This window comes from Electrona antarctica (genome assembly GCF_951216825.1).
Source record: "Electrona antarctica genome assembly, chromosome: 3".
NCBI lineage: Eukaryota > Metazoa > Chordata > Actinopteri > Myctophiformes > Myctophidae > Electrona > Electrona antarctica.
In genome coordinates this window covers 51,118,055-51,144,491 of record NC_136808.1, presented here as the reverse complement: position 1 = coordinate 51,144,491, position 26,437 = coordinate 51,118,055, and the positions used below count along the sequence as shown (strand labels likewise).

Below are 26,437 nucleotides of genomic sequence, written 5' to 3'. Positions count from 1 at the left end.
TACTTCAATGTTGCTGTGTGATACTTCTATACTTCAATGTTGCTGTGTGATACTTCTATACTTCAATGTTGCTGTGAGATACTTCTATACTTCAATGTTGCTGTGGGATACTTCTATACTTCAATGTTGCTGTGTGATACTTCTATACTTCAATGTTGCTGTGTGATACTTCTATACTTCAATGTTGCTGTGGGATACTTCTATACTTCAATGTTGCTGTGTGATACTTCTATACTTCAATGTTGCTGTGTGATACTTCAATGTTGCTGTGTGATACTTCTATACTTCAATGTTGCTGTGGGATACTTCAATGTTGCTGTGTGATACTTCTATACTTCAATGTTGCTGTGTGATACTTCTATACTTCAATGTTGCTGTGGGATACTTCTATACTTCAATGTTGCTGTGTGATACTTCTATACTTCAATGTTGCTGTGGGATACTTCTATACTTCAATGTTGCTGTGTGATACTTCAATGTTGCTGTGTGATACTTCTATACTTCAATGTTGCTGTGTGATACTTCAATGTTGCTGTGTGATACTTCTATACTTCAATGTTGCTGTGTGATACTTCTATACTTCAATGTTGCTGTGTGATACTTCTATACTTCAATGTTGCTGTGTGATACTTCAATGTTGCTGTGTGATACTTCTATACTTCAATGTTGCTGTGTGATACTTCTATACTTCAATGTTGCTGTGGGATACTTCTATACTTCAATGTTGCTGTGTGATACTTCTATACTTCAATGTTGCTGTGGGATACTTCAATGTTGCTGTGTGATACTTCTATACTTCAATGTTGCTGTGTGATACTTCAATGTTGCTGTGTGATACTTCTATACTTCAATGTTGCTGTGGGATACTTCAATGTTGCTGTGTGATACTTCTATACTTCAATGTTGCTGTGGGATACTTCAATGTTGCTGTGTGATACTTCTATACTTCAATGTTGCTGTGTGATACTTCTATACTTCAATGTTGCTGTGGGATACTTCAATGTTGCTGTGTGATACTTCTATACTTCAATGTTGCTGTGTGATACTTCAATGTTGCTGTGTGATACTTCAATGTTGCTGTGTGATACTTCTATACTTCAATGTTGCTGTGTGATACTTCTATACTTCAATGTTGCTGTGGGATACTTCTATACTTCAATGTTGCTGTGATACTTGGTGAGGAAATATGACACCAATGCAGATACCATTGGCTGTCCATGGGTGAGAATGTTAACAAGAGGAAAACAAAGGCAGGTAAGGACAAGGAGTGCGTCAGTCAGTAGTAGGAATGTGAGAAGCAAGGTCAAACACATCGCTGAATGTACATTTAAACACTGGACCAAGGTTAAACTAGTTAAAGCTGCAATCTGTAATTTAACTTTTATGTCCTATCTGGGATAGGACATAAAGCATTTGATTCAAAGGTTTTTGGCATCATGACTACAAGCTGTAGATTGTAGCTTTAACAGAAAGCAATTAAATAATAATGAAAACTAGATAATAAAAATGTTATAGCTGTGCCAGTTCTTGGGAGGAAAAAAAAGAAAAGAAAATAGCACACCTTGTTTAAAAACTATTTAAAACAAAACAAAACAAACGTGAAAACTGCAAGACTAAAACTATAATAACCTTAATGGACAGATTCACACGTACATGAGCAGATATACAAACCTTTTCCTTGAGTTCATCTACGCTGCTGCTCTCCAGAACCACCTCCTGGAAAGGCTCCAGCTTCATCTTAGCCGGGCTCCAGCGTCTGGTCAGAACAGCCAGCTGGGACATGGACTTCATCTTCTCTGGTTCTGAGGAGGACACAGGAAGCCATCGGCCATTACATTGATTCTTGTTTTGAAAGGTGCTATATGAATAAAGCTTTATTATTATTCTTTTCTCCTTTTTAAATTTAAATTTCAATAGTGCATAGCGCAAACTAAAACATGTCTTTTTTTTTAAGAGAGCGGATACAGGGACGCTGCAATGTTTTCATCCAGTTTGCCATTTCTACAGCTGTTATGCAATTTCATGTTTTTTTTTGGGTGCTCAATCCATGGAGAATTACCACACATTCTGGTCACCAATCATCCTTAAGTGGATATAAATTAATGGCATCAAACTGAAAGGTTTCTGATCTAAAGAACTTTTCAGACGGGGAGCGACTGACACACCTTATGAATACATTTTCAATGAGAGGCGTGCGTTTATTTTGGACACACACAGAAGTTGAGGCACGTTTACGCATGTCTATTTTCACGGGCGTGGTCCCCTGAAATTGTCACGCGCGTGCTCGTTTGTGCATGCACCTGGGAGACTAGACCTTGATTGAGTGGCAAAGTGAGTTTAACGTCGTTTAATGCAATCAGATCTGACTTTTCTGTGCGGATGTACGGGGCTGTCAAGGCCAGAAAGTAGTTTTTTGCCACTCAGTAGGTGTTCCCGCATAACTTCTGGGTAAGATGATGTCACACATACCCTCTATACCAGGTGAAAAAGAACAAAAAATGCCATTTAGTGGACAGACATGGCAACAGCAGGAAATGCACCACTGAAATGTCTATTAACCCATGTTGACCTGAGATCAGGTTCTAAAAATGTCTTCTACATCCTGACAGTTTTCTGAAAAATCTATGTTTCTATGTCAGTCATTCTTCGATTTTTCAGAAATAGCAGACCTACAAGCTCGTAGCGCGCCACTCGGTGGCGCGCTATGAGCTTGTAGATCTGCTATTTTTCAATAGCTAAAGCATAACATAATAGAGCGTCGCAGTCCCGCCTCCTACCACAATTACAATTTACAATTTAGGCATTTAGCAGACGCTCTTAATCCAGAGCGACTTACATTAGGCAAGAACAAAAGTATGGGAATACATCACATATATAAAATGCATTTATCAAGAAACATGCGTAAGCTAAGAACGTAACTAGAACATATCTATATAATGACACTATACATATTAAATATACATATATACTATACTATGCTATACATATGTACTATGATGTGCTATGACTACATACAATGCAATTATTGTGCTGTCTACATGACATGCTATAAGTCTGTTTCAAATGCTATCTAAGTCTAAAAAGTGCTATCTAAGGGGGTAGGATAAGTGCTATGGGCCATGATGGAGTCTGAAAAGGTGGGTCTTCAGACTACGGCGGAAGATTGGGAGTGATGCTGCAGTTCTGATTGCAACGGGGAGTGCATTCCACAGTTTTGGGGCCAGAAGGGAGAAGAGTTTGGGACGTGTGGAGCGTTGTCCCGGCGTTTTTAGTGAGGGTACTTCCAGCTTTCCTGCGTTGGCTGATCTGAGTGCGCGGGAGGGTTTGTAGGGTTCAATCATGCTTGCAAGATTGAACCTGGACCAGGAAATGAAACCCAATGCATTATTCTCATAGACATTTCTTAAAGTATTTATTTAAAGACGGTTACGCCGCGGACAAAGCCAACTCGAGTCGTGACAACTCATGACAACACAAACAATATTTTGGACCAAACAAATAATTAGAAAGAAGAAAAAAACGGCAGGTTACAACACTTTTTTTGTTGTTTTTCTTCTTTGTAATTATTTGTTTGGTCCAAAATATTGTTTGTGTTGTCATGAGTTGTCACGACTCGAGTTGGCTTTGTCCGCGGCGTAACCGTCTTTAAATAAATACTTTAAGAAATGTCTATGAGAATAATGCATTGGGTTTCATTTCCTGGTCCAGGGTAGGAGGCGGGACTGCGACGCTCTATACTAACACCAAAAGGGGTTCCCGCCCAAAATGGGTTAACTAAGATTGCCCCATAAACGACAACCTTCATAAGTCTAAAGAGGCAGAAACAGACACAAGGCTAAAGGCCGTTTCAGACAGGAAGCGATGCACCTTAGTAATTCATTTTCAATGAGAGGCAGGCAATTATTTGGGCCGCGCAGAGAAGTTGAGATGCGGAGAGGCAAGCTGGAGCGGTCCCGTGAAATTCTAGCGCTTATTTCATGCACACGCCCGTGGGCGGCAAGAGCAGGATTGTGGTCAGCTTTTTTTCCAAACTACGCGTCTTCTGCACGTGAGGGCACAGTGCAATGACCCGCTGACCCGAGCGAGAACGTTCACGCCAACAGTCCCCCGTCTGAAACAGCCTTTATTATTTAGACAAACGGGTCATTTATTTGAAGGTTGTGTTACCATTGAGAACCTCCAGGAAGACTTCCCAGTTGGAGGAGATGTTGATGTCTTCTTCATACACATGGTAGTCCAAGAACACTGTCCCTGGGTTCTTCCATGTTTTCTTCCTGAGGCGGAACCTGAGACAGACAGACAGACAGACAGACGGACAGACAGACAGACACACAGACACACAGACACACACACAGTGTTATAATAAGAATATAGCTATGAGGCCAGTCCACCAATCAGCTTCAATAATTAAGGGCTTTGTATATGTATTATGTATTGTGTATGTATGTATGTTAATAGATGTGAATGGCAAATAGCTTAATTTGTTTATTTGGTTGCATTGCTTAACGCTGAACCATTTAAGCTCATTTAAGCAAAGATATAAGATCTACAAGCTCACAATTTGCTCGTTTTTTAAATTATTTAATTTAAAAAAATTGCATCTATAACAACATGCCCAAAATAGGGATGCCAGGTTTTAACCCATTCTGGACGGGAACCGCTTTTGGTGTTTTAACTAAGCATTATGTTATACTTTAGCTACTTAAAAATAGCAGATCTACAAGCTCATAGCACGCGCGCTATGAGCTTGTAGATCTGCTATTTTTGAAAAATCGTAAAAATGCGGCACAAATCAAATATATATTCTTTCAGAGCGAACGTTTGTTTTATTTCGACGTCAGGCCTAAATGGGTTCATGTAGTAAATGGCTGATGTGTGGAACTTATACAATGTCTCACCTGTCGATGCTTAGGTCCAGCTTGCACTGTTCTTTTAACTGAGGGAGCAGTTCCTCTTTAGACTGCCTGACAGTCATGCCTTTGGCAAACACCGTGTCCAAGAGAAACTTACAGGGCTGGAAGACAACACAATGCATGATGTCAGTCACACAGAACTCTGCTGTTTTACAAGAACTCTCATAACAACAATATCTCCAAAGGCCCAACTAAGATAAAACATACTTGTTTTATAAATAAGATTATATCGTACAGTGCAATAAGAGGGATAAACCCTACTTGTTTTTAAAATAAGATCTCATACAGTGAAAACAAAATACAATTTCACTTTGTAAGGAATACACATAAACTACACACTATGTTTGTATGCAATCAAACAAACATTAACTAAGATGTTGAACGAGGCTCTGAAACAGCAGTAACTGTGTGAGGCTAGATTATCCACATCATGTGTGCAATTGTGTAATGTTGTGTCTTCCTCTGTAATGTATTTTTGTTTGTCATTGATGTTTTATGTGTGGCTGTAGGCTAGCTGGGGTGAAAGCCCAAGACAAATTTCCCTTGTGGACAATAAAGTTTACCTTGACCTTGAATCTCATTGATAATACCACTGAATATGCAATACGAAGCTGTGCGCAGGTGAAAGAAGTTGCCTATTTATTTATTTTGTGCCACCAGGCACCTCAGAAGTTGAATATTGCTTCCACTTAAGACGCCAAACTAAATGATTAACTGTAAAAAAAACTGTAATAAAAGAATACAAAAAAAACTGATGACAGAGGAACATAAAATTCAAATAGCCTCGCATGAATGCAGACCAGCCTCTCGTCTTTGGCGTAAATAAAAAGAACGTTTTTGCTACTCACCAAATCAAAGGCGGGTTGTGTCATTAGAAAGCCTACTTTCCTTAGTGGGAGCACCCCACCACACGTATAAACGGTACTTTTTGGCCAAAAGGGGATTTTTTCCACCAGGAAAAAAATACTTTTAGGTACTCCACTGCGCCTTCTACTGATATTGCCCACCGAAAAAAAATCCCTTTCTGGCCTTTTTATTTACGCTAAAGACGAGAGGCTGGTCTGCATTCTTGCGAGCGGCGGAAGTCGAGAGTAACTATAGCTCTAAATGCAACGCATTAGAGCTATGGACCAGAGCTAGGGTTAGAATAACTATTCGTTACAAGTAGTGTTACTGAACATGGGCACATTAGGAAAAAGAAAAAAAAAAGAGGGGGGAAAAAAAATGGCAAATAGTCTTACCTCTTGTTCGTTCACTAGTAGTTGGTACACCTTCACCCTGTATTCCCCCTTTTTCAGTGCTCTTCCCAGTCGAATAGTTATCTATGAAAAGTGAAGGGATTGGCCATTACAATCAATACACTCCATGTGTGACACACGGAATCCAAAACAAATTTTACACACACACACACACACACACACACACACACACACACAGTAAAACAAAAGCCATCAGCAAATGAGTCATGCCAGACCTTGTTATCATCTGAGAAGGACGACAGCGTTTCATTGAGCCGAACACTTTCAAACTCCTGGTTGTTGGCGTAGACCCGGAAGACCTTGAATTGGGTGGAGGGGACTCCTACGAAGGGCTCCATGTTCTGTTTGAACGCTGCCAATGTTATCCTCTTGTCCACGTGGACCACCACACCTGTTGCAACAAAGACAATGTTATCCTCTTGTCCACGTGGACCAGTAGACCTGTTGCAACAAAGACAATGTTATCCTCTTGTCCACGTGGCCCAGTAGACCTGTTGCAACAAAGACAATGTTATCCTCGTCCACGTGGACCAGTAGACCTGTTGCAACAAAGACAATGTTATCCTCTTGTCCACGTGGACCAGCAAACCTGTTGCAACAAAGACAATGTTATCCTCTTGTCCACGCAAAATTCACTATCCCCCTCTCAAAATTGTAAACGTAGGTGTGATGGTCTATGAGCAGTCAGTGAGTAATGCTAGTCAAGCAGTTGTGGTTAGTCTTAATACTAATTAAGGCTCTGTTCCATTCAGGTCAAACAGGGTCAAGGTGCTGCTATTGTGCATGTTGGCTCACTGGAAACACTCCAACCATATTCTATATCCAATAGACTATATTCACACAGCGGCCATGTTGGCATTTTGCATTGAAAAAGCAGGGTGGCATATCATTAACTTAATGGCAAGATGGCCACCGTGCGAATATGGTCCATTGGTCTCAAGGTGTCCTTGAGTGGGTTCCAAATGGCCCCGTACAGGTGTGAATATGGTCTATTGGTCTCAAGGTGTCCTTGAGTGGGTTCCAAATGGCCCTGTACAGGTGTGCAACTCTGAGAGCGTAACAATGGAACCAAAGACTGCGGAAACGGACAATGAGATCATGGAGGCTGTTAATATTTCACTATTCTAATTCCCAGCGGGGAGGGAAAGCCTCTCTGTAGGAGCTCTCCACTTCATTTACTTCCCCAAGGAGTTGCATTGCATTTTCTGGGGGCTTCTCATCCATGCGTAATGGATAGCTTGGACACAGATGCTTGTATTTTAAGTGATTAGCATGTTGCTCATGTTGCCGTTATATTTGAGCAAAGTTTACATAGAGTTTTGTCATTCTTAATGAAATGCTACCCAAACCGAACTACAATTTGCATTTCTCTCTCACTCTCTTTGAATTAGTAGACCTCCCATTATAGGATGCAAATGAACCAATACATTATTTTTCTAACTGAAATGAATAGCCATTTACATCCATAGAAATTGCTAGCATTGTGTACATTGTGTTTTGTGGTAATTGCATCACACAAGAGTAAGGAACCGTACATTTCTGTGCATCCACAGCCGAGGTGTCCAGCGGACAAGGCTCTGCTCTGAAGTAAAGGTAGTGAGCTTCTGCCTTGCTCTTCCCGTTCTCGTCGTATTCGCTGTCCGTTCCGGAGTCTTCCTCCGCCGTGTCCCAGGTGTCCTTTTTGCCCTCGTGTGCCTTGGAGCGACGGCTGCTGGTGATGCTGTGCGAGTCCAGGCCGTTAGCCAGTTGGATGGGCCCGCTGTCGGCGTTGCACAGCGTATCACTGCTGTGGCTGGAGCTCAGTATGTCACTGTCCACTGAGCTGGTGCTGCGGTCGTTGTTCACCTCAGAGTCGGAGCGCTGCTCCTCACAGACAAACTGGTTTTCAGGGTCAGAGGCCCCAGCGCTGCCTGCACCGCCGCCCGCGTCGGCCCCGATCCGGTTCTCCAACTCTCGGTTATCTGCGGCCACACAGGCAGAGGAGGCGGAGTCGGGTTCCTGTGAAGGCGACTCAATATGTTCAAAGTCACTGGTATCTGAGCTCTTCTGGCTGTCGCTGGTGCTGGAGCTCTGCTGCTGCTGCAGCAGAGTCAGGTTCTTTAGTTTCTCTGTGCTCTCTTCTAGGACAGCTTCTACAGTCTTCCTGTGACCCTTTGAGCCCTCTATTGACACAGAGTCACCAGCAGGTTTTTGGCAGACAGTTCTGTTGGTCAAGGTACCAGGAGACTGTTCAGGCAGCGAAACTAAGAGTCGGATTGTGTTCCCATGTCGATCAAGCAGTTTCCACAAGAGAGAGTCAGTGAAAGTGAGCTGTTGATCCGGTGAGTCTGAGCTCTCTACAAAAACCTGCAAAAGAAAAACACACAGATGACAATCCAACTAATTTGTTTTTCTAATCAACATATACAAACACACACACAACAGCATCAAACAAAGGCAATTATTATCCGTTTAGAAATATTAATATCCCTTTATCAGACAAAACAATACAAATCTCCCAACCTTGTTGCTCCTGAAGAAACCCTCAGCTTTCAGTGTCTTGTTTGGGACACAGAGGAGCCGGAGGTCATTATAGCAGCGCTCCAGGACGACACGCATGGTTTCTGACGACAGCTCCGTAGCCTGGGGACAAACGCTATCGGATTAGTACGGAATGTATGCAGCGTTACACACCCAAACCAACCTACACACCCAAACCAACCTACACACCCAAACCAACCTACACACCCAAACCAACCTACACACCCAAACCAACCTACACACCCAAACCAACCTACACACCCAAACCAACCTACACACCCAAACCAACCTACACACCCAAACCAACCGACACACCCAAACCAACCGACACACCCAAACCAACCGACACACCCAAACCAACCTACACACCCAAACCAACCTACACACCCAAACCAACCTACACACCCAAACCAACTACACACCCAAACCAACCTACACACCCAAAACCAACCTACACACTCAAACCAACCTACACACCCAAAACCAACCTACACACCCAAAACCAACCTACACACTCAAACCAACCTACACACCCAAAACCAACCTACACACCCAAAACCAACTACACACCCAAACCAACCTACACACCCAAACCAACCTACACACCCAAACCAACCTACACACCCAAACCAACCTACACACCCAAACCAACTACACACCCAAACCAACCTACACACCCAAAACCAACCTACACACCCAAACCCAACCTACACACCCAAACCCAACCTACACACCCAAACCCAACCTACACACCCAAACCAACCTACACACCCAAACCAACCTACAAGCTCATGAGTCGCATCATAACCCATTGTGAGCTTGTAGATCTGCTACAAGCTCACAATGTCTGTGTCGCACAAAATATGTATAAGGCCCCGTTACAACATATCATATCTAGTGGTGCTAGAAATCTTCAAATGAAACCAGCTTGAGGTACAATTGTTTTTTAGAATAGAAATGTTTCAAAATGCAAGTATTTACAACAAGTTATTTCCAGCTTGTGTGAAAATAGGTAAAGCAAGTGGCATCTTTTCTAAATGGCTGCCATTGCGCCCCGTTTAGAATATATCGTATTATGTGTTTGTCTCCTGGAGTCTAACATTTACTGCATGATACTATGGGAAAGAAAAAAGGATTGTGTCAACATGTGGTGCTCTGAAGAAGTCTACGGCCTCACTCACACCTTCACATCTAGCATACAACATTGTTGCATGCTAGATGTAAACAAAGGGTAAGTGTCATGGCCGCCCCAATGCATTTCCAATGGAAGTCACATGGTTTGATACAACATTTTTGTTGTACGGCTTTCGGCTGTGTTTCGACTGCCCCCCTCCCCCTCACACAACAAAAGTGTTGTGTCAAACCATGTGACTCCCATTGGAAATTAATTGCGAGCTTGCAACAGTCAACAAGTCTCATGCATCAGCTATACAACAATCTGTTGTGCAGGTGTGAGTGAGGCCTACCTGTGCAATGAGCTGTTTGAATTCAGTGATGGTCTGGTTCAGGTAAGCCCTGACGCTGACTGGAGTAGCGATGGTCTCAGTCTTCAGATCAACTATGTGGACCTTAACCATCACCTCTGCAAAAGAAAAGGTGCACAACCCATTAAATGTGGCAAGCAATGATTTAACCCATTTTGACCTGAGGTCGATTAAAAAAAAGGCTTCTAAACAGTTTTCTGAAAATCGCATGTTTCTGTGTCAGTGGTTCTCAAACATTTTCACGTAAAGGACCCCCAAAAATATATGTATTTGGCCGCCGACCCCCATCTGAAAATATGTTGTTCCAGGGACCTCCCCAGAAGCAAAGATTTGAGTTAAAAACATTCGCTCTGAAAGAATATATTCAAAGATTTGTGCCACATTTTCACAATTTTTCAAAAATAGCAGACCTACAAGCTCGTAGCGCGCCACTCGGTGGCGCGCTACGAGCTTGTAGCTCTCTCTCCAACTCCATCAGCTGAGTGAGAGAGAGAGCTTGTAGTCACAATATGTAAATACAGGGATATAAAATGGTTAATGGAACATTAAAAAGATAGAGAAAAAGAGAAAAGACACGTTGATACATTTAGTTTTAAATTGAGTAATAGATACTTTAACCACTTAAACCTACAGTTCACCTCCCCACACAGATCTGCATATAATGACATGCCCAAAATAGGAACACTAGGGTAGGGTGAAAGTGTTTAATGTCTGAAAAACAAACATTGTGATTACTCACAATGCACTTAAGACGCGCAAATGAAACTATTGATTACCTTTTAATCGAATAATAGAGAAGTATGTTTTTTTTGGGGATATATCTGTCTATATCTTATTTGACAGATATATATTTTTTTTAAATTTTATGATCCATTACTTTGATTATAACTGTTGCATTGCCACATCAAACGGTTCATAATAATAGTGTAATGCTGACCGCCAGGTTTGTAGGGCTGGAACACCTGCTCAGGCCTGCGTGTCTCCAGCAGGAGATCAAACATGTAGGAGGACTTGACTCCTCCCAGCAGCATGCCCATCGGCGTGGCGTCCTCGTTCTCATAGGAGCGCTCCAGGTACTCGTGGAACTCGTCGTATTTCACCAGGCGACAGCAGTCCAAAGAGACCACGCCCTCCAACTCCATCAGCTGAGAGAGAGAGAGAGAGAGCACACAGATATAGGCACAAATCAAAACGCAGACTAGATTTATCTTTGAGTGATGAAGTCAAAGTCAAAGTCGTACGATTTGTCACACACGTTACCGCAGTGAAATTTGTTCTCCGCATTTGACCCATCTCTTGGAGCGGTGAGCCGCAGCCAAGGAGCGGTGAGCTGCAGCGTGCACCGTGCTCGGGAATCATTTTGATTAGTAGATTTGACCCCCAATCCAACCCTTTGATGCTGAGTGCAAGCAGGGAGGCATTGGGTCCCATTTTTACAGTCTTTGGTATGACCCGGCCGGGGATTGAACCCCGACCTCCCAGTTTCAGGGCGGACACTCTAACCACAAGGCCACTGAAGACGTAATTATTAACCCATTCTGGGCGGGAACCCCTTTTGGTGTTTTAAGCGTTATGTTATACTTGATCTATTGAAAAATATCAGATCTACAAGCTCGTAGCGCGCCACCGAGTGGCGCGCTACGAGCTTGTACAGTAGGTCTGCTATTTTTGAAAAGTCGTGAATGTGGTGCAAATTTGGAATATATATTCTATCAGAGTGAACATTTTTAACTCAGATCTTTGCTCCTGGGAGGGTCCCTGGAACAACATATTTTCAGGTGGGGATCGACGGAGAAATACATACATAATTCTGGGGCTCCTTGACATGAAATCGTTTGAGAACACTGACATAGAAAAGAAACATGGGTTTTTCAGAAAAGTCGTCATGATTTAGAAGACATTTTTAGGCCTAAATGGGTTAATACCCATTCCCTAGCGGAAGTATCTGGGACATTATTTACATTACAAATTATCTTTCAAGACTGTTATTGTGAAACTTTCAGAGAGGGATTCCCAAAGTGGGGTCTGTGCCCCCCGTGGGTGCTGGAGCTGCCTCTAAGGGGTGCTGGAGCTGCCTCTAAGGGGTGCTGGAGCTGCCTCTAAGGGGTGCTGGAGCTGCCTCTAAGGGGTGCTGGAGCTGCCTCTAAGGGGTGCGTGGAGCTGCCTCTAAGGGGTGCTGGAGCTGCCTCTAAGGGGTGCTGGAGCTGCCTCTAAGGGGTGCTGGAGCTGCCTCTAAGGGGTGCTGGAGCTGCCTCTAAGGGGTGCTGGAGCTGCCTCTAAGGGGTGCTGGAGCTGCCTCTAAGGGGTGCTGGAGCTGCCTCTAAGGGGTGCTGGTGCTGCCTCTAAGGGGTGCTGGAGCTGCCTCTAAGGGGTGCTGGAGCTGCCTCTAAGGGGTGCTGGAGATGCTTCTAAGGGGTGCTGGAGCTGCCTCTAAGGGGTGCTGGAGATGCTTCTAAGGGGTGCTGGAGCTGCCTCTAAGGGGTGCTGGAGATGCTTCTAAGGGGTGCTGGAGATGCTTCTAAGGGGTGCTGGAGCTGCCTCTAAGGGGTGCGTGGGAAGAAACCTTTTATTGTTGATTTAATGAGTGTAATAATTACACCATTAACCCATTTTTACCTGAGATCAGATTCTAAAAATGTCTTCTACATCCTGACAGTTTTCTGAAAAACCCATGTTTCTATGTCAGTGGTGCTCAACCTTTTTCATGTCAAGGACCCCCAGAATTATCTCTATTGGGCCACAGACCCCCATCTCAAAATATGTAGTTCCAGGGATGCCCCCAGAAGCCAATATTTTAGTTAAAAATATTCGCTCTGAAATATATATATCTCATTAAATTATCTTATCTCTGTAATTTCTCGACCATTTCGGACACGGGGCTGCTCGCCGGAACCGGGCCGGCACGCTGGGCGCGTTTGTGGATGTACTGTGGATGTTCCCCACCCCCCACAGTACAATACAATATAGTACAGAGCACAGTACAGTAACTATAACAATAAATGTATAGTTGTACCGCTCAGTTCACACAGGTGTGTATGAGCACAGTGGGGATGTGGAAGGGAATTCAACGCCGTCTGGCGAACCGCTCCTCTAAGAGTCATTTGTCTTGTGAGGGAAAACAATTCTGGTCAACTTTATTTTGGGACATTGAAGAGAAGAAGAGGCACATACCTCGCTCTGCTCTAAGCTTTATATGTTTTGGCTGCAGCTGCTCACTCAATTTAGGCGATATTGGCATTTGGAAATATTCTCTTCCAACATTGTTTTTTTACACTGCTATTTTTATTCCATGTGATTTTTGAGTGAGTCTTTGAGTATTGTGAAAAGCACTATAGAAATAAAAAGCATTATTATTCTGATTGTGATAACTGATTGTTGTCAACATGATTGTTTTTCTTTGTTGTTTTAATGTTACAGTATGTGTGTAATCTCTGCATCATCGTAAATGAGGGTCCCTCAATGAGCTCTCAGAGAATTTTAAATAAAGGTTGAATGAATGAATTCTATATTAACACATTTTGGGCGGGAACCCCTTTTGGTGTTAGCATTATGTTATGCTTTAGCTATTGAAAAATAGCAGATCTACAAGCTCATAGCGCGCCACAGAGTGGCACGCTACGAGCTTGTAGGTCTGCTATTTTTGAAAAAAACATTGACATAGAAACAAAGCTTTTTCAGAAAACTGTCAGGATGTAGAAGACATTTTTAGAATCTGATCTCAGATCAAAATGGGATAAATAAAGGTTGAATGAATGAATTCTATATTAAATAAAGGTTGAATGAATGAATTCTATATTAATGCAACAGGTACAATACATTTTCCCGTGTTGCGTTTTCCAGTTTCCACCAGTACCTTGTAGGCCATCTGTGCTGCTTCTTGGAGTGTTTTGTCCCTGTGCACTTCCAGTTTGTTCTCCATCATCATCATCTTTACAGGATGCATGCAGAACAACTTAATCTGAATGGAAACAAAAAGCAGTGAAGATGGTCAGACAAAGGCCATATTTAGACTGGCAGACAAAATCCAACGTTTGGCCTCTAGATTGTACCGACATTGGTTATATTATATCGAGTCTGAACAGTAACAACATGGAGATTTTTGCTAATCAGATTGTAAACACATTACTAGGAGTAGGTGGTGTGATGAGGTTCAAATCTGATTTCTAAAGATGGGTCTCAGTCTGGACAACGGAGCCTTATTTACTGTATAGTTTGTCTTACAGTGTCGCTCACCAAAAGTAGCAGATCGGCCATTTTCGGCAAGCAACAAACACGGTCATACAAAAGTATACGGGCGGCGGTGACTCGGGGGTAGAGTGGCTGGATGGGAACCGCAAGGTTGCCAGTTCGAACCCAGGCTCCCCCAGAGTTAGTGTCGAAGTGTCTTTGAGCAAGACACTGAACCCCTAATTGCTCCCGATGTGCAGGTTGGTGCCTTGCGTGGTTTACTCCGGCATCGGTGTATGAATGTGTGTGTGAATGGGTGAATGTAATGCACAATCTATGTAAAGCGCCTTGGATAAAGGGCAAAGGCGCTATATAAATAATGCACCATTTACCATTTATACATTAAGCATTACTCGTGCCCATGTAGTTACCACAGCAACCAATGCACTAGATAGGTTGAGGATGTCTAAATACACAAAACAGATTTAATCACTGGCAAGTAACAGTGTATACACTGTTACTGTCAGTCCTAAAAAAAAATGCTATTTGTGAAGCAAATCTGATTTGCCAGCAGTCTGTCTGGAAGCAATTGATCCTTGTAGTACAAAGAGATTATGAACCAGAAGCCACCTTGCAGGTGTTGCGTTCAATCTCCCGCTGTCTCTTTTCCTGCTCCTCAGACTCCTTCTCCCTCTGGACGAGACGTTTGATGTGCTCTGGGAAGTCGTCTACATCAAAGTACTCTACAGATAATGACAGACAGAGACAGACCAGTGTAGGTAAAACCCCAGATTAACCCATTTTGACCTGGGAACGATTCTACAAATGTCTTCTAAAAATCCTGACGGTTTTCTTGAAAAACCCATATTTCTATGTCAGTGGTTAACGTTCGCTGTGAAAGAATATATTCAAACATTTGGGCCACATTTTCACGATTTTTCTAAAATAGCAGACCTACAAGCTCGTAGCGCGCCACAAGTGGCGCGCTATGAGCTTGTAGATCTGCTATTTTTCAATAGCTAAAGTATAACATAATGCTTAAAACACGGTTCCCGCCCAAAATGGGTTAACACATAATGATCAATTTACAAACTATGGTAAAACTATAGGAAACAGCAACACAAGTCCAACAATAGCAGGTTGTAATAGTTCTATATTAGTGTGGCCATTGTTTTATTGCAACTCAATAATCTGCATGAAAGGGTGTAGTAAAGATAATAGCTATGGTAAGTTGGCACTGTTGAAAGTAGCAGTCAGAATTGGCCCAATCAATCCCAGAATGCACTCTTCCTAACCGGAAGGAGGAGTGAAATCGCCTCATGCGCTTCTGAGCAACTTAATGCAAGTGGATGGAAGGAGAACTCTCTATTCATATATACTCTAAGGTCAGGCCTAACAAGAGTCACCACCAAAAAAACATTACATTGAGGTTTCCTTCATTTTTACCATTGCATTGCATTTAATAGAACAAATTCCTTACTTGAATTCCTTGTGGCATCTTTCAACCTATATATCAGCATATACGCATTTGTAGAGCTGTGGAGAGAAAACAAAATTTTAATAGATAAACGGACAGAAAGAAAACAATATATGATCCATACCGTTCAATTTTTGTTTTATGTCCTCAATATCTACGTTTGAACAAACCCCCCCCCCCCCCCCCCCATCTCTCGCCCCATTTCCTGTCAGCCTACTGTCTGTCCCTCCATAAAATATATAAAATAAAGGCGAAAGCCACAATTAACCGGCATACAAAACATTACAGTAGAGCATGAATAGAACCTCATGATGCATGTGACCAGAACTCATTTCTTCATAGGCCCATGGCCATGATAAAATAGCCGTTCTACAAGCTCTCTACGGTGTGTTGAGCTCAGAGCTTATAGATCTGCTATTTTCACTATTTATAAATATTTATGAATGTTTTTGTCATGATGCAATATTTCAACATTTTAGAAAATCTTGAAAAATGGTAGACGTTTTTGGCCTATTATGACCCAAAATAGGGACGCCAGGTTGGAAGTGGTTACATTTGACATGCTTTGCACATACACACACATACATACACAGAGCAAGCACAACTGACCTGGCAAAGGCGCTGGAATAATAGCCCCTGCTCCCTGAGGACCCTCCATGAGTCTTCCTGATATCCTCCTGCGTGATCTACACGACGGAAATAAACCACAGGACAACTGTTCATTTACTATGTCAAACCAAGTAGTCATGTGCTAAAGGTAATTGTAGCTTTTAACCCATTCTGGACGGGAACCCCTTTTTTTTGGTGTTTTAACTAAGCATTATGTTATACTTTAGCTATTGAAAAATAGCAGACCTACAAGCTCGTAGCGCGCCACCGAGTGGCGCGCTACGAGCTTGTAGGTCTGCTATTTTTGAAAAATCGTAAAAATGCGGCACAAATCTTTGAGCGAACGTTTTTTTCATTTCGACGTCAGGCCTAAATGGGTTAAAAGGACATGGATAAAATAATAACTCAGTGTCTTGGTTTATTTAAAACCTATATTAATGGTACTTAGCATTTGTGTAGCCTGGTGATTTAGTGGGTGTGTAGGTGTAGAGAAATATGATCCTTTTGAGAGCTCACCTTGCTAACATGCTGATCATTGAAGCTGTACCACTGGCCATCACTAAAGGATTTGATGCAGGCATAATAATGGCCACCTGCGGCGCTCCCAGAATGGACCATGACGGAGAACAGCTCAAAGGTCAACACACTCTAAAGAGAAGAGAAGAGAGGGGAAACAGTGTGTTAGAGGGGAAACAGTGTGTTCAACATTGAGAGAAGAAACAGTGTGTTCAGCATTGAGAGAAGAGAGTGGAAACAGTGTGTTCGGCATTGAGAGAAGAGAGAAGAAACAGTGTGTTCAGCATTGAGAGAAGAGAGTGGAAACAGTGTGTTCGGCATTGAGAGAAGAGAGTGGAAACAGTGTGTTCGGCATTGAGAGAAGAGAGAGGAAACAGTGTGTTCAGCATTGAGAGAAGAGAGGGGAAACAGTGTGTTCAGCATTGAGAGAAGAGAGGGGAAACAGTGTGTTCAGCATTGAGAGAAGAGAGGGGAAACAGTGTGTTAGAGGGGAAACAGTGTGTTAGAGGGGAAACAGTGTGTTCAGCATTGAGAGAAGAGAGGGGAAACAGTGTGTTCAGCATTGAGAGAAGAGGGGAAACAGTGTGTTCAGCATTGAGAGAAGAGAGGGGAAACAGTGTGTTCAGCATTGAGAGAAGAGAGGGGAAACAGTGTGTTCAGCATTGAGAGAAGAGAGGGGAAACAGTGTGTTCAGCATTGAGAGAAGAGAGGGGAAACAGTGTGTTCAGCATTGAGAGAAGAGAGGGGAAACAGTGTGTTCAGCATTGAGAGAAGAGAGGGGAAACAGTGTGTTCAGCATTGAGAGAAGAGAGGGGAAACAGTGTGTTCAGCATTGATAGAAGAGAGAGGAAACAGTGTGTTCAGCATTGATAGAAGAGAGAGGAAACAGTGTGTTCAGCATTGAGAGAAGAGAGGGGAAACAGTGTGTTCAGCATTGAGAGAAGAGAGGGGAAACAGTGTGTTCAGCATTGAGAGAAGAGAGAGGAAACAGTGTGTTCAGCATTGAGAGAAGAGAGGGGAAACAGTGTGTTCAGCATTGAGAGAAGAGAGGGGAAACAGTGTGTTCAGCATTGAGAGAAGAGAGGGGAAACAGTGTGTTCAGCATTGAGAGAAGAGAGGGGAAACAGTGTGTTCAGCATTGAGAGAAGAGAGGGGAAACAGTGTGTTCAGCATTGAGAGAAGAGAGGGGAAACAGTGTGTTCAGCATTGAGAGAAGAGGGGAAACAGTGTGTTCAGCATTGAGAGAAGAGGGGAAACAGTGTGTTCAGCATTGAGAGAAGAGAGGGGAAACCGTGTGTTCAGCATTGAGAGAAGAGAGGGGAAACAGTGTGTTCAGCATTGAGAGAAGAGAGAGGAAACAGTGTGTTCAGCATTGAGAGAAGAGAGGGGAAACAGTGTGTTCAGCATTGAGAGAAGAGAGAGGAAACAGTGTGTTCAGCATTGAGAGAAGAGAGAGGAAACAGTGTGTTCAGCATTGAGAGAAGAGAGAGGAAACAGTGTGTTCAGCATTGAGAGAAGAGAGAGGAAACAGTGTGTTCAGCATTGAGAGAAGAGAGGGGAAACAGTGTGTTCAGCATTGGTGGAAAACACACTCAAATGTTTTGTGAAAGTATCAATATTGCAATGTAAACCTACTCAGTTACAAGTAAAAGTCCTGAATTCAAAATGTACTTGAGTAAAAGTACAAAAGTATTGGTATCAAAATGTAAATCAAATCAAATCAAAAGTACTAAAAGTAAAATTACTCATATTGCAGAATGTCCCATTACAAAATCTTTTGAAAATAGCCGATCTACAAGCTCACAATTATTGTGAAATGTATATAGGGCTTAAGTTGTTAATGTATGTTTTCTAATCAAAATGAAAATCTCAAAAGTAACTACCGGTAGTAACTAGTTTTCAAATTATTATAGTGGAGTAACAAATAGCTCTGAGATGTAGTGGAGTAGAAGTAAAGGTATTGGGAGTTGGAAATACTCACGTAAACTACCTCAAACTTGTACTTAAGTACAGTACTTAAGTAAATGTACTTTACACCACTGGTTTATCAAACGATAATCAAAACAACTAGTGCACCATGTCCAGCTCAACACCCACGCCAAACTCCTGTTGAACACTACAAAGCAACTGAACGCCATTAACAACAAAGACCACATCTGCATTAAATAGCATTCACGATGATGTTCCGTTTTCACTGTTCGATACGCGTCTGACAACAATGGGGCTGCCTCATAGGGGTGTGCTGAAATATCGATATGGCGATATATATCGATACGTCCTCCCGCGATAAATAATCGATATCGATTATTAAAATACCGATATTGAAATTTGAAATGTTGTTCATAATGAAGTGATGAACAACATGTTTAGAAAAGGAGGAAATGACAGCTAAAAAAAAGCAAATCCCACTCAGATTCCACAGCAACCAGAAGTACTGAATTACTGGATGGTGATTTGTCCAAAGTCTCCAAACAGCTTTGTGGGAATACAAAATGCTGCATTTTTTCAGTTCCAAGTATTTTGTAGTTGCAGATATCGTGATATATCGTTGATTTCATACAATATATCGATATATCGCAAATATCGCAATATATCGAATATCGTGATATTATCGTTATCGAGGGCCTAATATCGCGATATATATCGTATCGTGAGGAACCCATATCTTCCCACCCCTACTGCCTCACCTTTGGCTTCAACACTCTCTCAGCGGTGCTGGTGCTGTCCAGACAGATTCCCTCGTCCACGCAGTCATCGGTGGCGAAATCATTACTCATCTGGTCACTGTGGCAACTGCCCTCGTTCTCCGCCCCGCTGTCCGTGCAGCTCTCCGTCTGAGGCGATTTCTACGAGGGGAGGCCGTTCACAACAATGAGCGGTCAAAGGTCAACGGGGTTGTGGGACAACAAGGGGAGGCCGTTCACAACAATGAGAGGTCAAAGGTCAACGGGGTTGTGGGACAACAAGGGGAGGCCGTTCACAACAACGAGCGGTCAAAGGTCAACGGGGTTGTGGGACAACAAGGGGAGGCCGTTCACAACAATGAGAGGTCAAAGGTCAACGGGGTTGTTGGACAACAAGGGGAGGCCATTCACAACAATGAGAGGTCAGAGGTCAACGGGGTTGTGGGACAACAAGGGGAGGCCGTTCACAACAATGAGCGGTCAAAGGTCAACGGGGTTGTGGGACAACAAGGGGAGGCCGTTCACAACAATGAGGTCAAAGGTCAACGGGGTTGTTGGACAACAAGGGGAGGCCGTTCACAACAATGAGAGGTCAGAGGTCAACGGGGTTGTGGGATAACAAGGGGAGGCCGTTCACAACAATGAGAGGTCAAAGGTCAACAGGGTTGTGGGACAACAAGGGGAGGCCGTTCACAACAATGAGCGGTCAAAGGTCAACGGGGTTGTGGGACAACAAGGGGAGGCCATTCACAACAATGAGAGGTCAAAGGTCAACGGGGTTGTGGGACAACAAGGGGAGGCCGTTCACAACAATGAGAGGTCAAAGGTCAACGGGGTTGTGGGACAACACGGGGAGGCCGTTCACAACAATGAGCGGTCAAAGGTCAACGGGGTTGTGGGACAACAAGGGGAGGCCGTTCACAACAATGAGAGGTCAAAGGTCAACGGGGTTGTGGGACAACACGGGGAGGCCGTTCACAACAATGAGCGGTCAAAGGTCAACGGGGTTGTGGGACAACAAGGGGAGGCCGTTCACAACAATGAGCGGTCAAAGGTCAACGGGGTTGAGGGACAACAAGGTCAAAGGTCAACGGGGTTGAGGGACAACAAGGGGAGGCCATTCACAACAATGAGAGGTCAAAGGTCAACGGGGTTGTGGGACAACAAGGGGAGGCCATTCACAACAATGAGAGGTCAACAGGGTTGGGACAACAAGGGGAGGCCGTTCACAACAACGAGCGGTCAAAGGTCAACGGGGTTGTGGGACAACAAGGTCAAAGGTCAACGGGGTTGTGGGACAACAAGGTCAAAGGTCAACGGGGTTGTGGGACAACAAGGGGAGGCCATTCACAACAATGAGCGGTCAAAGGTCAACGGGGTTGTGGGACACAACAAGGGGAGGCCGTTCACAACAATGAGAGGTCAAAGGTCAACAGGGTTGTGGGACAACAAGGGGAGGCCGTTCACAACAATGAGAGGTCAAAGGTCAACGGGGTTGTGGGACAACGAGGGGAGGCCATTCACAACAATGAGGGGTCAAAGGTCAACTGGGTTGTGGGACAACAAGGGGAGGCCATTCACAACAATGAGAGGTCAAAGGTCAACGGGGTTGTGGGACAACAAGGTCAACCGTAACCCATGAAAGAATAATTAAGGACTTTGTAGTGACTAATAGGAAAAAACCCGAGGTGTGTTCATGCATAAAAGTAGCACTACGCTGAAGGCCTTGGAACGTGGTCTAACTCGGAAAACGGTTAACCCATTTTGGGGCGGGAACACCTTTTGGTGTTTTTAACTAAGCATTATGTTATACTTTAGCTATTGAAAAATAGCAGACCTACAAGTTCATAGCGCGCCACTCGGTGGCGCGCTATGAACTTGTAGGTCTGCTATTTTTGAAAAATCGTAAAAATGTAGTGCAAATCTTTGAATATATATTCTTTCAGAGCGTTTTTAACTCAAATATTAGCTTCTGGGGTGGGGGTCCCTGGAACAACATATTTTCAGATGGGGGTCGGCGGCCAATTACATATCATTTTTGGGGTCCTTAACATGAAATGTTTGAGCACCACTGAGATAGAAACATGGGTATTTCAGAAAACTAAGAGCTTGTAGGTCTGCTATTTTTGAAAAATCGTGAAAATGCGGCACAAATCTTTGAATATATATTCTTTCAGAAGACTTTTTTTTTTTATTCCGACGTGGGGCCTAAATGGTTTAATCCCCACCAGGCCCTGCTGTGTCTCACCTCATCCTCCACATCGATGAAGGGACTCATGTCCAGCTCCTCAGGGAAGGTCATGCGGTCATTCAGCTTGATCCGATGCATAGTGGTGTAGTCAAAGTCAAAGCGCTTCAGCTGCAGCGTCAGCAGGTAGGGAAAGTGCAGAAACCTCAGGCCCTGTGTGTGCAAATATAGTGCATCAGTCAGGGTGGAGGTAAGGTTAATGGTTTACGATACGCACCATCTTCACTCGACATGGATGGCTTCATCTTTCCCTCACCTTACGGGCATCACATTTCTTTTTGCAGCGCTCACAAAAGTACTGGTTGGCCCCGTCCAGAGTTTCTGGTTGAACGAACGCTTGCAAAGCTTCTTCCTGTTGTAGCAGAATGACACCATTTACCACATAATTTATAAATACTATTACTGCCATTAGGATTACTGCGATTGTTATTGGAAATAATTACCAATTAGTTACATTTTTGATATAGGTAGAGATATTCATCATACAATGCAATAGAGGGTATGCGCATGCTTAAAGTGAATGGCACATCGAGAGGCAAAGCAACAGGCAAAGTGAGTTTAACATTGTTTAATGTTGTTTAATGCAATCAGATAGGACTTTTCTGTTTGGATGTACAGTTGGGTGCCACCGATATTGTCCCTTATCATTTGACCCATTTAGGCCTGACCTCAATTTTAAAAAATCCTTCTAAATCCTCTAGTTTTCTGAAATAAATATTTTCACGATTTTTCAAAAATAGCAGACCTACAAGCTCGTAGCGCGCCACTCGGTGGCGCGCTATGAGCTTGTAGATCTGCTATTTTTCAAAATTATAATTATTTTTCTATTATTTTTCTAAATTATAACAATGTTTAAAACACCAAAAGGGGTTCCCGCCCAAAATGGGTTAACTGTCCTTTTGCGCAGATCACGCAAACCTCAGCAAAAAGAAAAGGACAATATCGATGGCCTTCAACTGTATGGGCTGTCAAGGCCAGAAATTAGTTTTTTTCCTCAGTAGGCGTTCCTGCACAACTTCCGGGTTTGATGATGTCACACGCATACCCTCTATACATGTAATCCCACAAAATAAAGTCAATGTCAGCACGAGTGTGAAACTAAAAGTATCAGTAAAATAAAAGCTAATGCATGTTTTTGTTTCTGTCAGTGTGTAAAGCTGGTTGGATGCAGACGGAAACGCACCACGCTGGCATAAGCCTGGGTGGCTCCGAAGGGTCTGATGACCAGCGGGATGTCCAAGTACGTATCAATCCTCCAGCTCTCGTTGCCACACTCCAAGCAGCGCACGTAGTCCTTCAGCTTACCCTGGTACAGATGGTTGATCAGGTCAGCCTGCGGACAAAGCAAACCAAGAGTAAGTATATGGTACCAACTAGGAAAAGTATCGGATCGGCCCTTATTTGTCATATCGGGTCATATCGGTATCGGTGAATATGCCAGTCTAACCACAGATCCGACACAAGGGTAAGGGGGTTGACACTATGGCAGGTAAATATGATGTTGGGACATGTGGAGTTTGCTTTGGAGTTGCCCAAACTGCAAGTGCACATTTCAGTGAGGAGTCTGCTATAAACACAACACCAGATATATAGCTAGATAGCTATAAACACATGAGATCACGACACTGGTATCGGTATTCGGTATCGGCTAACACACAAATTGAGGTATCGGGATCGATCGCAAGCGAAAAAAGTGTATGGGGACATCCCTAGTACCAACGTTACCTACCAGGCTTTCCCCCTAGAATTGTTTTGGCCAAGTTCCTAGAAGGTCCTGAAACTGCATGCATGCACGCAATGCACGCATACGCACAAACAGTACTATGCAAAGTATCATACTTTTTTATAATCTTTTAACCCCTTAACTGTACATTTCAATCAAATAGGCATTTATTTTTCATAAGTAACGTTAGCCCAGAGTTCACGTGCACAGAGTGCACAGACACAGGGAATTTAGTGTTTAGGGCAAACTCCTGAGATCAGAAATAGCAAACCCTGGGCTTATTGGCCCCATTCCTCTGTCCCCACAGTAGGCCTTTTGTTCCGACAGTGGGATAGCGTTCAGACAGGCTGCTGGGATTATTGTTGGAAGAAGAGCAGTGGACAAGTTTCTCTTACCTGCTCTGTCTGCTTCCACTTTTGCTCCAGGGCATCAAACATGACCCTGCACAGCTCCTGGACATCATGTTGCTGCCAGGCTGAAACCATACATAAAACAATATGAAAGAATGTGTGGACGCGGGGTCATTTGGCCACTGTACGATCTGATCTGGGTTATAGTCCTCACCCTCACTGCTGTCCCAGCCGAAGCTCCGAGTCACATCGGTGGTCTCAATGGCCCGTTTCTTACTGGTCTGCAGCAGAACAAACAGCCTCTGCAGCTGGTGGGGGATGCTGGTTACTGGGTCCTCCTCAGACTCCTCAAACTCCCAGCTGGAGGAAAAAAGGCCATGCCGAAAACAAGAGTTAGAATGTTGTCTTGTGATGGAATGCAGGCTGCGAAATAAAAGGCTCCATGGTCACTACTACCACTTACTTGTATAGTGCATTCCTGAACTCCGGTGTCATGTACAGTGTTTGGAGAAGGCTATTCAAATAGCAGGTCATAGCTTGATTAACCAAACCCACGTATCCTAAACGACAAGAAGAGAAGGAGTCAGAGAGCTTGTGGGAACATCAGGAGATGCTTTCATTGATATGGAAAAGGACAGGAACTACCTGTGTCAGATTTATTGAGGATGGAAGAGTAGGAGTAAGAGGGACTGCTGTAGTCGCTGCCACATCCCGCAGTGCTGTCTCTCGGCAGGGGTCCAATAAAACGCTCCTGGGAGCTGTCATCATGTCCACTGCTGTGTGCTGCTCCCGACACATCCTAATGTATCACACACACACACACACACACTTCATGCTTTTGCTGCTACGACACCTGAATTTCCCCATAGGGATTAACCTATTTTGACTATTCGACTTTCTATGTCAGTGGTTCTTCGATTTTTCAAAAATCTACAAGCTCGTAGCAAGACCTATGAGCTTGTAGATCTGCTATTTTTCAATAGCTTTACGGCCGGGCTCCACCGGGCGCGTCAGCGTCGCGTCTCCGTCACCGTCAGGGAATGTTCCCTTTTTAATCAATGAAGGGTGGCTACACAGCCCGCGTTGACGGAGACGCGACGCGTGCATTAAAATTGAACCGGTGCGTTTTTTGACGCGACGGAGACGCAACGCGTCCGGTGGAGCCCTGGCGTAAGCATAACATAATGCTAACTGTCATGTTCTATTCAGAACTGCCTTTATTTTCTGTGTTTTTGCGCCCTCTGGTGGACACTATTTAACTTTGGGGTTCCTTGCATTACCTTCATTCACAAGCAAGACGCTAGTCTATGCGGTCACACAGTTCAACTGCTTAGACAGTATTTCGTATACATTTTCTGTTCATGTCCTGGAAAGAATTGTCTGTGAGTACTATGACTGCAATCAGTTCTGAGGTGTATTGTACATTCTGTAGCCTTGTGCTTTGTTTGGATTTCCCCATTGTATTGTGTTTGGTGCTGAGCATAGATTGCCTGCTCATGCTAAGCTAGCGCTAGCTTCCGTTCATTCCTGTCATTGACATGTGGTGCTAGTTTCACAGTTTGGCTAACACTAGCTTTATGCAAACTAGAAGCATTCCAGCATTGTTTCATTCTGACATTGAGTCAATTCATGTACATGTGGTACAGCAATTCATATATGTTTTATGATACAGTTCATGGTTCAATTCATTCCAATTCATATTTCAGTAATGTGCAGTTATAAAAATGGGTTAAAATCTACAAACTATTTACATATATCTACAAGCTATTTACAGTACATTGTCTATACAGTCATTTCATGTCACTTAAAATGAGTTACTGTGAAATACACTTACTGCTTGTAGACATGTTTTTGTAGGCTATGTTTTTCATGCTGTTTATTATTTTATTGGATGTTGTACAAATGGGCATTATTTAATTAGTGCTTTTTTGTTATTGTATGTTTCAGTTTTACAAATTTGCCTTGATTCCTGGTTTGGAGAAGAAGTAAAAACATCTTCAAACTTTACTCTGCCTCTGACCGTCTCTTCAAGTCAAGTGTTAGCTGTCTGTTAATTTGTGTACCCCCCACACACATTGAGAACAGAACAGTAAAAAGACATCTTCACGGCGGGCACGACTTCAAAATAAAACAGGATACTACAGCATCACTGACCTACATCGTCTGACAACCACCCTCGAGAGACATCCATCATGTCGACTTCAGGAGACGCAGTCAAGGAACGCACACCTTCCCAGTCTACTGAGTCTAGTAAGCGCACCTCTTCCAAAGGAAGCAAATCCTCCACATCCAGTGCAGCAGCCGCCAAAGCACGAGCTAAGGCTGAGGCTGCCAAAGTGCGTGCTGCCTTCTCTCACAGAGAAATGGATTTGAAGGTTCAAGGAGCTGAAATGACACTCAGAGAGGCTCGTATAGCTGCTGAGTTATCTTCATTACAGTATCAACGAGACGCTGCAGCAGCTGAAGCAGAGGCTGAGGTTCTAGAGG

The 26,437-nt window shown here is 43.4% G+C and overlaps 1 protein-coding gene across 2 annotated transcripts in view; it reads right to left on the bottom strand.

The window, feature by feature from the left end:
* The window catches only part of usp47 (ubiquitin specific peptidase 47), a 50,201-nt gene that overhangs the window by 7,847 nt on the left and 15,917 nt on the right, over positions 1–26,437 (bottom strand). For both annotated transcript variants that reach the window (XM_079497989.1, XM_079497990.1), the window contains 22 exons: positions 24,596–24,749; positions 24,414–24,510; positions 24,165–24,310; positions 23,996–24,075; positions 23,061–23,210; positions 22,134–22,229; positions 21,878–22,030; positions 19,633–19,791; positions 16,946–17,077; positions 16,430–16,506; positions 15,824–15,879; positions 14,974–15,086; positions 14,030–14,134; positions 11,114–11,321; positions 10,159–10,274; positions 8,675–8,794; positions 7,708–8,518; positions 6,388–6,563; positions 6,155–6,235; positions 4,899–5,014; positions 4,168–4,286; positions 1,672–1,802 (listed from right to left, as the gene is read on the bottom strand). In XM_079497989.1, the coding sequence (XP_079354115.1) occupies positions 1,672–1,802; positions 4,168–4,286; positions 4,899–5,014; positions 6,155–6,235; positions 6,388–6,563; positions 7,708–8,518; positions 8,675–8,794; positions 10,159–10,274; positions 11,114–11,321; positions 14,030–14,134; positions 14,974–15,086; positions 15,824–15,879; positions 16,430–16,506; positions 16,946–17,077; positions 19,633–19,791; positions 21,878–22,030; positions 22,134–22,229; positions 23,061–23,210; positions 23,996–24,075; positions 24,165–24,310; positions 24,414–24,510; positions 24,596–24,749 (3,396 nt within the window). The remainder of the gene's footprint in view (positions 1–1,671; positions 1,803–4,167; positions 4,287–4,898; positions 5,015–6,154; positions 6,236–6,387; positions 6,564–7,707; positions 8,519–8,674; positions 8,795–10,158; positions 10,275–11,113; positions 11,322–14,029; positions 14,135–14,973; positions 15,087–15,823; positions 15,880–16,429; positions 16,507–16,945; positions 17,078–19,632; positions 19,792–21,877; positions 22,031–22,133; positions 22,230–23,060; positions 23,211–23,995; positions 24,076–24,164; positions 24,311–24,413; positions 24,511–24,595; positions 24,750–26,437) is intronic.